We start from the raw sequence: 13,246 nt of genomic DNA, 5'->3' as shown, positions 1-13,246 counted from the left end.
CCTACCTGGACGATTGGTTGATCAGGGGGAGCTCTCCCGAGCATGTCCTGGATCATCTGTCCGTCACCTGCCACTCCCTTCACAGGCTGGGCTTCTCCCTCAATTTAAAGAAGTCCCATTTGACGCCAACACAGCGGCTCCAGTACATCGGAGCAGTGCTCGACACTTCCCTGGGGCACTGTTTTCCTCCCCAGGTGAGGGCTCTTCACATTCAGCAGATGGTGCACAAGTTTCAGCATGCCCAGACGCTCCCAGCGTTTGAGTTCTTGAGGTTGCTCGGCCTCATGGCATCCTGCATTCTTCTGGTGCCAGAGGCTCGCCTGCGGATGAGATCTTTGCAGTGGGCACTCAAGATGCAATGGTCGCAGTCCTCCGGCAGGATGTCGGACCCGGTTCAGGTGCCGCCCTCGGTCGCCCGGGACCTTCTGTGGTGGGCCGTCGAAGGCAACTTGATGAAGGGGGCTCCATTTTGGCTTCCCTGACCAGAGGTGACGTTCATGACGGATGCATCCCTCACAGGATGGGGAGCTCATGCCAACGGGCTGACAGTCAGCGGTCGTTGGTCTCCGTCGGAGTCCAGACTCCATATCAATCTGTTGGAGCTGAGGGCCGTCAGGCTAGCCCTGAAGGCTTTTCTGCCGACTGTGCGAGGAAAGAGTGTCCTGATCCTGACGGACAACACAGTGGCCATGCACTACCTCAACAAAAAGGGGGGGGGCAGGGTCTTCCTCTGTGCAGGGAGGCGATGCAGCTCGAGTTCTGGGCCATCCAGCAGGAAGTTTCGATCTCGGCAGTTCATCTGGCCGGAGACGAAAACGTGACGGCGGACGCTCTGAGCTGGCAGAGCACGATCTCTCATGAGTGGGAGTTGGCTCAGGAGATTCTCCTGGAGATCTTCGCCCTTTGGGGGACCCCTCAAGTGGATCTCTTCGCCTCCAGTGTCAACCGGAACTGCGAAAGGTTTTGCTCGCGGGAATTTCCTCCAAAAGGAGCCTTAGGAGACGCGTTCGTGGTGGAGTGGTAATTCCCGCTGCTGTACGCGTTTCCTCCAGTCCCCGTCATCCCGCAAGTGCTGCGGAGGTTACGGAAGTTTGGTTCCCGGATGATCCTCATTGCTCCGGCGTGGGCTCAGAGGACGTGGTACCCGGACCTTCTCGACTTGTCCATCTGCCCTCCACGTCGTCTTCCCTACCTAGACGATCTGCTCTCACGGGAGGGGGTCAGGTTCTCCATCCAGAGGTCAGATCCCTCAACCTTCATGCTTGGCTTCTGAAAGGTTGAGGTATAAGGATTGGGACCTCCCTGAAGACGTGATGGAGGTGTTGCTTTCGGCCCGAAGGCCAGCAACAAAGTCTCTGTGCCGTTGGCGTAAGTTCTGCGACTGGTGCAGCATTCAGAATGTGGATCCTTTTGCATGTGACATCCCCATGGTTCTGTCCTTTTTACTTTCTTTGGCCCACAGGGGCTTGCAAGTGGGTACCATTAAAGGTAACCTGGCGGCGCTGTCCATCTTTAAGCGCTCGTCTGAAGAGTGTTCTTACTTTAAAATCCCTTTTAATTTCACAGTTTCTGGAAGGGCTCACTAATGTGTTCCCTCCGTCACCTTTCCTGGTGCCCGGTTGGGATTTAAACCTTGTTCTTAAGTTTCTTATGGGTGCTCAGTTTGAGCCTTTACATTCTTGCCCTTTGAGGCTGTTAACTCTGAAAACTGTGTTTTTAGTTGCGGTTACTTCCGCTCGCAGAGTGAGTGAGTTACAGGCACTTTCAGTTAAGCCACCCTTCACTGTATTTCACAAGGACAGGGTTGTCCTTAGAGTTTGTCCTTCTTTTCTTCCGAAAGTAGTGACGGAATTTCATTTGGCCCATAAGGTTGTTCTTCCGGCATTCTATCCTCCTCCGCATCCTGGTAAGGAAGAGGAGAGGCTCCATAGGCTTGATCCTAGGAGAGCTTTAAGCTTTTATGTTTCACGCATGTCCCGGTTCAGAGTGGCCGATCAACTCTTTATTGGTTACGCTGGAAAGCGTTTGGGGCAAGCTGTGACGAAACAGACTTTGTCTCGCTGGATTATTTTGGCCATCTCAGAGTGTTACCGCTTGGCAGGTAAGGACCCACCGGCTGGCTTGCGGGCCCATTCTACCAGGGGTATGGCTGCATCTACTGCCCTGCAGAGGGGTGTTCCTATTCGCAACATCTGTGATGCAGCCACCTGGGCTTCAGTACATACATTTGTACGTCACTATTCCCTCGATTCCATCCGAGGACAGGATCTGGCCTTTGGCAAGGCGGTCCTTTGCTCTGCTATTTGATTTGGAATTCTACATTTTTATTCTAAATTCTTTCCCTCCTCCTTGCTCTGGTACTGCTTTGGGAGTCTGTCATAGATATGGAATACGTCGGAGGACCCAATCCCCTCGAAGAACAAGTTACTTTCTTACCTGGTAACGTTCTTTCGATGGGATGGTCCGACAACGTATTCCATATCGCTCCCTCCCTGCCTTCCCCGCTGCAGAATTTCTTTTGCGATTGCAGCTTACGTTCCGCAAGGCTTTGTGTCTGACTGGCAGTTGGCTAATGTCACACGTTCTGGGGGAAAAAACTACAACTGAGGCTACGGGCGTCGTGCGTCCTACTTATCACATCGGATGACGTCGGAGGAGGTCCTCGCCGATGGCGCATCGACGTCATCGACGCAGGACGCAGAAAAAAGTTTCCGAAGCAGCACAGCTGTGGTGATTACATGTCATAGATATGGAATACGTCGTCGGACCATCCCATCGAAAGAATGTTACCAGGTAAGAAAGTAACTTGTTCTTCACCATGCCCCTGTTTAAAGAAGGTTCAATCTGCTTTTTGAACATCGTACAGCCTGCTAGTGCTTTGGAAACTAGACTAACTAAGCATGCCACAGAGAAACACCTGTATTTTTGCAAATTTGTTAAAATATAATTATTCCTCCGATTCGGATTGGTGCTATTTTGGAGGTATCAGAGTGCGTTAGACACAAACATACAACACAGAATATATTGGCAAGAGATGCAAAAGGCTTGATAAAGTGTCATAACTCAAATGTATTTCTTTGTAGATAAGGAAAGAAAATAAGATATTGCTGTGGCGCATAGAGTAGAAAATACATTAATTCAGAATGTTAAGGTTTGAAGATAGGAACATATTTGTTCTGAGTATTACAGCTATAACTTGAAAGGTAAAAGAATGTGAAAGCAAGTCACAAAGGTACATCATGGTATGATACAGAATGAAATCTCTTGATTAATAGGAAACTTAAAATGGCTGAAAAAGCTTTGTTTGCTAATGAAAACATGTATATGTTTGAGCTTTTTGCTTACATATACAACTCTGCTTAAAGATTAGCCACTCTCAGAACTTCCTCTTGCAGTATACCTGTTACATCCTTTATATAATGAACCTGATATATATTAGTCCACTTGTACAGTTTCCATTCTTTCATATGTAAATGTGTTTGCTGTATACTTTCTCTCTGTATCTCTTTATATGTATCTCACCAGTGTTGCCCTACTACAGAAAACACTGGGTATGCCTTGATTTGTTGCATAGGGCACATGTATGCTTCAACAGCAATGTTTTGTTGATTATTCAGCAGAGTTTGCACTTATTATAATGTTTAAAAGTATGCTGATGTGCTGGGCAGATTCCTTTGTGCCATCTCTCTGTTAAGACAGTTAAAGAAATCCATTTTGATTTGTCTCCCTTGTTTTGTTTTCTCTCCTAGTTTGTCAAGACCATATTATCACAAGGACATCTGACACCTCTTCCACTTTTCGTAAGCCCAGTCTACTGGGCATACGACTACGTCTTACGATTGTACCCAGTGCCTGATCTAATTGTCATTGCTGATAAATACGATCCCTTTACCGTCAGTAATACAGACTGCCTTTGCGTAAATCCTGTAAGAGCTTGTTTTGCATATCTTTTACTTTATTATCAAAATAATGTTCAATATGCACATATTAGGTACTGTATATGTGTATAGTTTTGGTGTGCCTGTTTTTACTTCTATTATAATTATTGTGTGGTTATGATTGTCAACAAAAATTCATGGATTATACTTCTCTAATCTTCCCATTCTGCTATATGGTTCAACATGAAATATTTCAGTATGGTGACACTATTACAGCCAAATGGCTTTAAACGCCCTTTAAATCTGCCACTGCAAAATAATTAATTAGCCAGCTTTTGGCTCATCACATTGTGCCTCATATTCTATGAGTTTGGAGAACAACATATCATCCTTTCATTGCTGGCTTAATACTACATTTAATAAATAGTGAAAGACCTTAAAGTGTTCACTCGCCGCTAGGGATAGGCGTTTGATAATTGATAATTGACATGTACAAAATATTGTCCTTAGTATGTGGAGAACTGAGGGGGGAGTGGTGTTTTATGCCTAGCTAGTAGTATGCAACTTAAAGATTTGATTTTACCCCTACTAGTTGTATTTAAGACCGGTGACAAAGTCCATTGCCTGACCATTAACATGAATTGTAGCTAAGGGAGCCGGAAGCCGCCACCCGCTGTGTGATGCTGGGTCATGGATCGGCTCTGGGAACTTCTCCTGGCTGCCCCACAAGCTTTACACATGCGGCAGCAACTCTCCATTTGTGTCCCAACCAGGGCAGTGTTCATTTAAGGGAAGCTTGAAGTGCGGGTCGGAAGAATCTTCCCCTTTACCTCAGTACTTGAGCCCCCATACAATGCATCCCATACCCTTCAGAATTACCGGGAGGGTTTGTTAAGTTGACAGATGGGCCCTGAGCGCCACATTGCTGCAAGGAAGAAGGGGAGAAACAAAACATAGCGGGAGACCACTGCACACAGGCTGACTCACTGAGAGGAGCAGGTGAGTGGGGGAGTGATGCGTAGGATATTTCACCTGTAAGCCAGTGTTTCCCTGCATACAACTAGTATGTAATTCCAAGATGGCAGACTGCCTCTGAAAAGGCTGGGTGTCAGAATATAAAAGTGTTGGGGCAAAGGTGCAACAGCCATGGGAGGACCACCCAATGGGTAGTATTGTCAGGTCGCTAATTGCTACTTGAACCACATAGAGCAGGGACCAACCGGGTACTGTGGAAGTTAGTAGTCGGTAGCAGGGGCAGATCAGTTGAGAGCTGGAGATCAGAGAAGTAGCAGAGGAGACTGGTGGCTGAAAAGTGGTGTCCAAGAGAAGGAGGGAAATAGAAGAGTTGTTTTGAGGTAGGGGGAGGGATAGTTATTAGAGAAGAAGGGGGTTAACGCAGGGGTAAGCTGGAGAAAGTTAAAGGTGCCTATCGGTGAGGAGATGGAGAAAATCAGTAAAGGAGGAAGTGAGTACCATCGGTGGGCTGGAGAAAAAGAATATCTTCAGAGAGGAGGCGAATATCTTTTTGAGGGAAGAGATGAGGTGATATCTGAATACAGGAGAAGGTAAAGGATTGGGACACAACCTGCAGCCAAAGAATGTGAGTAGACGTGTGAAAGTATGTGCGCATTGCATATGTGGTGGATCAGAAGAAGGACGCAGCCTCTCACAATACATTTGCAAGGCAAGACTCTCAGATGGCTCGATGATATCTGTCTTGAAATCTCCTCTATTTCCTTTTCAGTTATTTTCCGTGCTTCATGAACCCTGTAGGGTTTCAAATTAACAGTTCTTCCTTCCAGGGTTCTGATGTAATGAAATGTGCAACCCGCCTGTTCTGAGAAGATGTCAGGAAACTGATAGCATGCTGTAAACATCGGTCTGTTAGGAGGGTGATGGATCAGAGGAAATTATGACACCTTCCCTATTGGAGTCAGTCAGGAGAGTGGCCTTGGCAACACTGGTATTCTTACTAGGGTCTGTTCTCCACCCCTTAAGCAAGTCGGCAAGTCGACAATCAAAAGGGCCTTTTTGTTCCCCAACACTTTGTATTGTATGTACTACTTGGAACCATCTTGTTTTCTGAGGTGGGTAGGAGAACCAAGACAGACTGTGCAACTGAGAAGTTACAGGATACAACATGTGTATTTTAGGGGGCCTGTTGGTGTTCGTGGGGCCTGTCCAAGAAGTTAACAATTTCTCTTACCGCGCCCATATGGGCTGTTAATTTTCTTGTTGTTTGTGAAATTGGTAAAAGGGCCTCCTCCTTTCCTCCCGCATCTCCTATGTCCTGTGTAAAGTGCTTTAGATTAATGCACTATTTCAAAGCAAATTATTATTATTAATACATCTTAGGGTTCTCTCCCATAGAGAAGCTCAAACAGGAAGTATCCCAAGGATGATTGTGGAGTTTTTCTGACTGTGAACAAAGCCCAGGGTATCGTCACATCCCAGTTTTTCCTGTCGGTTTCCACCAACCTGTGGAGAATTCTTTTTAACGTTTGATTGAAACGTTTGACTAACCCGTCGGTTTATGAATGGTATACCGACGTTTTCAGTGTTTTAATATTAAGCATCTCTTTTACCTCCTGCATCAGTCGAGACATGAAGGTGGTGACTTGATCCGTGAGGATCTCTTTTGAAAATCCTACTTTTGAAAGAAAAGGTAGTAGATGTTTTATTATTTGTTGTTATTTTTACGCAAGGCAAAGGCTTCAGGGTAACGAGTGGCATAGTCTATTACCAGAATAAAACCATTTCCTAGTTTAGATGTGTCTAGGGCACCCACAATATCCATTGCAATCCTTGAAAAGCGTACAACAATGATGGGTACTGGTTGCAGTGGTTGTCATTTTCTGACATATCTTGCATGTTGGTGCGAAGTTTTTAATATCAGCAAATATTCCTGGTCAATAGAATCTAGGGGTGATTTCACTTTGGGTCTTCCCTACTCCTTGATGGGCTGCTGTTAAATGGGATTGGGCTAGTGTTAGGAATAATTCTAATTTCTGTGCTTATTCTCTCTTTTGCTGGGCTTTTGGACTTTTCATTTTTTATCCTGGAATGAGTGAGACCTTTTTCTCACTCTCTGAAGTATTTTTCTTTGATTTGAACTCTTTCTTTTGGTTTTGGAGTCTGACAAACTCCATAGGCATCATAATTTTGTATTGTGACACACAGCACCTTCAGTGCAGTGTCACAGAGAAGTCCTTTGGATTTCTCTGAAGGTTTAAATACCTTGTCTTGGATAAACTACTGGTTCCAAGAGTAGTAAAGTGAAATTGACTTTACTTACCTTTTCTCATTTTAGACCCAGCACACACAATCTTACATGGAGTGCTGGGGGATACTTAGTATCCCCTTTTGTCTACTTTCTCATGTAACATTTTTTGTGTTACCCTTACTACAATTAATGGCGGTGGCAGTGGTTTAATATGTCCTACCATTGTGCATTTTTACTGCAGGCTGCATTCGAAGCTGCAGTATTTCACCCATGGGTGCCCATTTAGTCAAAATGGCCCCTGTCTTCTTTTTTCACCATTTCTTGTTTGTTAGGTCCTTCTTGAGATTTAGTCTGCGCGCCAAACCAGGTTTGGTCCCTTTGTTCGTTTTGTCTTTGGAGGGTTTTACAAGTGAAGCCCGCCTCTGTCTCCAGCGTGTCTGGTAGGGCAGGAAGCGAGGGAGGTTCCCAAAACTCCCTTTGCTTAGTCTCCTTGGTTACAGTAATGCACCGAAAGGTGATTGGCTGGCTGGCTGTCCTTGGAGGACAGCCACGCTGCTGTGTGAGTGACAGCTAGGCTACGAATGAATGGGAGAGACTTGAATAAAAGGCAAGGTCTTTTGTAAGGAAGAGATAGTCGACCACTGTACGAAGGAACCCAAGAAGAAAATGTAAGAGAAGCTTGCTGCACCCTCCTGGACCGTTGGTTTGCCCGGTGACGTCCTGCTGCAGTGCTGTAGCTCCATTAATTCGAATCGACTAGAGAAGCCGGATAGGACAACTTCTTCCCTTGGGTTGGTGGGACCAACTGACCCCAAGACAAACTTGACTGGAACCCCTCTTCCTGCTGGCTGTATTCCTTCGCTGCTGCTAAAACCGAGTTCCAGGGGACAGGAACACCAGAATCAAGTGCATCGTTTTTAAGCCAGACCTGAGCTCCAGGAAGATCCATCCTCTGGACTCCCTCGAAGCAGGACTATCCAAGCCTGAGCCACCTCAACAGAGTGCTGGACCCCAGAAGCAAGGAGAGCCCAAAAGGTGTCCAAGAACCACGGTGGTGCTATTTGTGAGTAGCTGATACCGCAAAGTGCCACTGATCTGAAGTGTGCCCATTGCTGCTGCCGCCGACCTTCAAACTTTAGTGCAGGAGTCCTCAGACGTCCTCCCTCTTGTCCCCACGACTGAGGCCCAGGAACAACAGGACCTGCAGGACTACAACAGGAACAGAAGCCAGCTGGAACCTTTTCTTCAGACTCTAGGTACTGTGTAACTAGGGGTACTTACCTCTTGTTGTGTGTAGCTTGCTTGCTCTCACTGTAGGCTTGTATTGGCAGACCTTTGCAGAGTTGCTTGCATCTTTGCTCTTCACAAGCCTTCCATCTTGTGGCCCAACAGTGATTCTTTTACTCCAAAAAAATGTCTCTTAACATTGTGCAAGACTTGTGTGCTATTGTCATGCCCGCGCCGCTGGCACACGCATTGGCAACCATCATGGACTACTTGGTACTCATTTATCCTCCTAATACTCCTTGAACAACTCCTTTTCACGTCTTGGTCTTTTATTTCCATTTGCTCAACTTTGGTTCTTTCTTATTTTATTCAATTAACTACATTTACCATAATGCACCTGGCTACAGTCCTCAATTCCTGGCTATTCTCATTCATCGTTATTGGGACCACAATCCCCAGAAGCCCTAGCGGCCAGTGCTGCTTCCACCTGCTCAGGACCAGAGAGGGAGGAGTCAGATTTGTCATCAGGTGTGCTGCCCCAGGTGCTGTCAATTAGCCTGCCTCAGAACAAGTCAGGGCTGTATATAAGCAGCTGCCTGCAGGAGCACAGTGTCTTGCATCTTGAGATCTCCCCGCTCCTGTTTGCCTTGACCCGCTACTTTGTATGCTGGGCCTGTTGCTGCATTATCCTGTTTTGATCCAGTGCCCTTTCCGGGCTCCCTGCCTTGCAGCCTACTACAGTCCTCTGCAGCCCTCTACAGCCAGCGGTCCTGCTCCTCTGGGCTCACTCCTTGCTGCCCTGCTCTTCTGGGCTCCTTGCCTTGCAGCCTGCCTCACTGCGGCTGCCTACGCTCGACTGGATAGCACAGCACAACTGCCCACTCATCATCACAGGTAACAATCCCAACCCGTGGTCTGACCACCACATCATCACCTTTAGCATCCTCACCACCAGCTCCTCTGCTGCCCCCTTACCTCAACCGCTCCCACCCTGCCTAGCCAGAAGCTCCCGCCAGCTTACTAAGGAAAGGCTACTGCCCTTCCTCCAAGGCCCAGCCTTCAGACCACCTTTTTCATCAGACCCAGAAACACTCGCAACAACCTATGATACTGCCATCAAAGCAGCTATCAACTCCATTGCCCCTTTACCACAGGGAAAGTTCCCGCCTCCCTCAAGGAAGCTTGGGTCCGCCCTCTTTTGAAAAAAACAACTCTCGATCCCACCTCCCCCAGCAACTACAGTCCCATCACCACTGTCCCATTCCTCCTCAAAATATTGGACAAAGCAGCCTACTTGCAGCTCCAGCACTTCAATGAAGAGAACAAACTCCTTGGACTCCGCCAATCTGGCTTCCGCCCCAGACACGGGACCGAAACCGCCCTACTTGACCTGAAAAACCAGATGGACGATGCTAGAGACATGGGTAAACCAGCACTTCTCTTACTCCTTGACCTATCCGCGGCCTTCGACCTCGTGGATCATGGCGTCCTATGCCACCACCTTTCCTCCACTGCCAAATTCTCCCCAGAGGCCACAGCATGGATCACCTCCTCTTACAAGACAGAACCATGCAAGTATTCTCTGACCTAGCCGCCGCATCACCAACTATTATACTTTGTGGTGTACCCCAAGGTTCCTGTCTCTCCCCCACCCTGTACAACATCTTCACACGACCCCTCTTCCTCATCCTCGACGCTATGGGCATCTCATACACCAACTACGCCGACGACACTCAGATCCTCCTCACTCTCACAGGTAACTATGACACCGACTCCCTGACCCTCAACAACCTCTACAACACCATCCAAGCCTGGATGGCTGAACACGGACTATGCCTCAACTTTGACAAGACGGAACTCCTCCTGGTAGGTTCCCCCAACACGCTAAAAAATCTAGATGCCCAATTCAGCCACTTCACCATTGACTCCATTAAAATCCCGGTCTCCGATTCTGTCAAAACTCTGGGAGTCTACCTGGACTCCAGCCTATCCATGGATAGACAAGTCAACGCAATAGCATCCGCAGTTGCATATCATGCCAAACTTATCAACGCAATCAGACCCTTTCTCTCCAAAGAGAATTGCACCAACATAGCCAGAGCCATCACCGGCTCTAGGCTAGACTACTGCAACGTACTCTTTCTAGGAACCTCCAACAAAAACTTAGAGAGACTACAAGTAATACAAAACAATGCTCTCCGTGCAGCCCAAAGCATTGCTAAAAGAGAACACATCTCTGAAGCCAGAAAACTAGCCCATTGGCTCCCAATAAAGGAAAAGATTGTATTCAAAGCCCTAACACTGACCCACAAGTGCATTCACTTCACTGCTCCAGCATACCTCTCTCAAAGGATCCACCCTGTCTCCACTACCAGGCCAACCAGATCACCGTACACCAACATGCTCTCTGTGCCACTAGTAAAAAGAGTAAAAGCGGGCACATCTAGCTTCCCCTATCTCGCGCCCACTCATTGGAATGCCCTACCTCCCACTATCCGTGGTGAGGACTCCCTCACCACCTTCCGCAAAACTTTGAGAACTACCCTCTTCACGTAAGACCCGACACATCAGCACAAATACTTATCATATATGTTGTAATTTACGACCAAATGCAATATTTGCAACAACAGTATGATTTCTTGTAGTATTCATAATGTGTCAACAATCGCTATCATGTGTACCATGTAACTAAGTTATTGCAAGTAACAGCGCCTCAATGCCCCTGGGCTGCTTGCGCGCTATATAAATAAATAAATACAGTCCTTGTCCTCTGGGCTTCCTGCCCTGCAGCCTGCCTCACTCCGGCTGCCTAAAGTCCCTGTCCTCTGGGCTCCCTGCCCTACAGCCTACAACCCTCTGCTGTCTCCAAGCCCTTGTCCTCTGGGCACCCTTCCTTGCAGCCTGCTCCCTCCGCTGCCTACAGCCCGTGTCCTCTGGGCTCCCTGCCTCGCGGCCCTATTCTTTTGGACTCTCTGTTTGTCGCCTCCTACTAATCTCTCTCTGTCCTGTTCTTCTGGACTCCCTGCCTTGCAGCCTACTACAGTCCTCCGCAGTCCACTACAGTTTGCCTGCACCTAGTCCCACTCTTGACTGCAGACCTGCTTCCTACTTTGCAGCCCTTCTGTTTCCTTCACTGCTGCTCCCTTTTTCTCTTCCTTGAGTCCTCTGTACTCCACCTTCGGTTATCTACTTCAGTCTAACTGCCTTTCCTTCATTTCCTTCTGCTAGATTGCTCATTGACTTCCTTTTCGCTGGATATATCTGTTCTTGTCTTCTCATGTGTCTTATGTAATCCCTTTGTACAGAGCTTGCCTGTTGGTTTCCGGCAGGCAACCTCTGCCCCTTCCCTTGTCCAGTTTTCAGTGTTACAGACACCCACTGCTGTTGTTCCCAGCCATGAGCATACAGTGTGGGCCTCTGTTATAGCAATCTGTGCAGAAGGCTGGAGTTTCCTAAAGTTCGTGGAACACTCTTTCCCATTTCAGCATACACCTCAAGAGGGAATCCAGTTTGTTTGTACCTTTTTATCTTTTGCCCCTTTTGGCTCACAGCTATAGTTTCCTACTCTTCTTTCTTGTTTAACTCCCTGCTGTGTGTGCTTATCTGCTACCTTACTTCGGCACAGCCACCCAAAACCTACCTGGGTACCCTGTGCCACTCTTGACAGAGTGCCATTCCTGACAGCTATCCTCAAGAAGTGACTGAGCTACCATATACTCTGTTCAATGAACATTGGCTGTCCTGGCTGCCTGAAGACTATTCTTAACCTCTGACCTTGTGTTTATCTGTCCCTCAAAAAGTCATACATACCTTACTTGTATAGCTGGGAAAGGGTTAACCTATATTTCATTGGGGGATTGTGAATTACTTACCTGGTTCGAGAAACTTGTTAAACTTTGTTTCCTTTCCTAACCTTTTCCTTTTTGCCATAACTTCAGTAGTGCATTTAAGTGTAAAAAGTGATATATTAATGTCCACGGTGTCCTTACAATTGAAGTCACCTCAGGGCGTAGGAACTGTGTGTGTATGACATCCCAAAAGGGTATCTACTTAACTGAACTGAAGGAGTGTATTTTTCAAGTATATTTAAGTGTTGCATATTACCCCCCTTCTAAAGAATGCTTATTTTAAAACTGACTGTTAAATTAATAATTATTTTAATCTAGAAACCTTGAGTATAAGTGTTATTTGAATACATGTCACTGTGAATCCCTGTTACAACCCTACAGCTTACATTGACCCCTCTTGAGATGGGTATCTGGACTATCTATCGAAAATAAATTCATTAAAGTGAAATCCAATGTAATTTATTCATTGAAAGTCATTTCCATCGAAATGCACTTTCATTGAATACATTTCGTTGGATTTCAATTAGGGTTGGGTTAGGGTTAGGATTGGGGTTGGAGTTAGGGTTGGGGGGTGCCCTTAGGGGTTGGCAGGGAACCCCCACCCCCAATAAAGAAAATGTTACATGAAGCTGGCCAGTACCAAAATACTTTAAAAATTTCAGGACTGGACAGCTCCATGTAACGTTTAAATGAAATGCATCAAAATGCTATCTTTTACATTTAAAAGTACATATCCATCGAAACTTGTCCATTCCTATATTCAATGGACATGTACTTTTAAATGTAAAAGATAGCATTTCAATGCATTTATTTTTGATGCATTTTCAGCGTTGAGTTTACTTTTCAAGGGTTCTTTTTCGATGAAAAGACCATAAACCCTTGATGAGCCTGGCTGCTCAGTCACGCTACCAACTTGTCTAGTATAGGCCTATACCAAAGGTTGGATTACCTATTGCCAAGAGGACAAGGCTGGTGTAGTCTCCCACATGGTTACTACATACAATCTCGCCTAACAGCTATCTCTAATACGATTCGTCTGTGACTACGTGGAATCACTAGTTGTGTTCGAC

General features: G+C 46.6%; 1 protein-coding gene across 1 annotated transcript in view; it reads left to right on the top strand.

Moving 5' to 3' along the window:
* The window catches only part of POLE2 (DNA polymerase epsilon 2, accessory subunit), a 1,095,907-nt gene that overhangs the window by 953,723 nt on the left and 128,938 nt on the right, over nt 1–13,246 (top strand). The window contains exon 17 of the mRNA XM_069637399.1: nt 3,750–3,926. Coding sequence (XP_069493500.1) covers nt 3,750–3,926 — 177 coding nt within the window. The remainder of the gene's footprint in view (nt 1–3,749; nt 3,927–13,246) is intronic.

This window comes from Ambystoma mexicanum, chromosome 14, assembly GCF_040938575.1.
Source record: "Ambystoma mexicanum isolate Mex_15411 chromosome 14, UKY_AmexF1_1, whole genome shotgun sequence".
NCBI classification, from domain to species: domain Eukaryota; kingdom Metazoa; phylum Chordata; class Amphibia; order Caudata; family Ambystomatidae; genus Ambystoma; species Ambystoma mexicanum.
The sequence above is the reverse complement of the archived record's forward strand: the minus strand, read 5'-3'. Positions and strand labels throughout refer to the sequence as shown.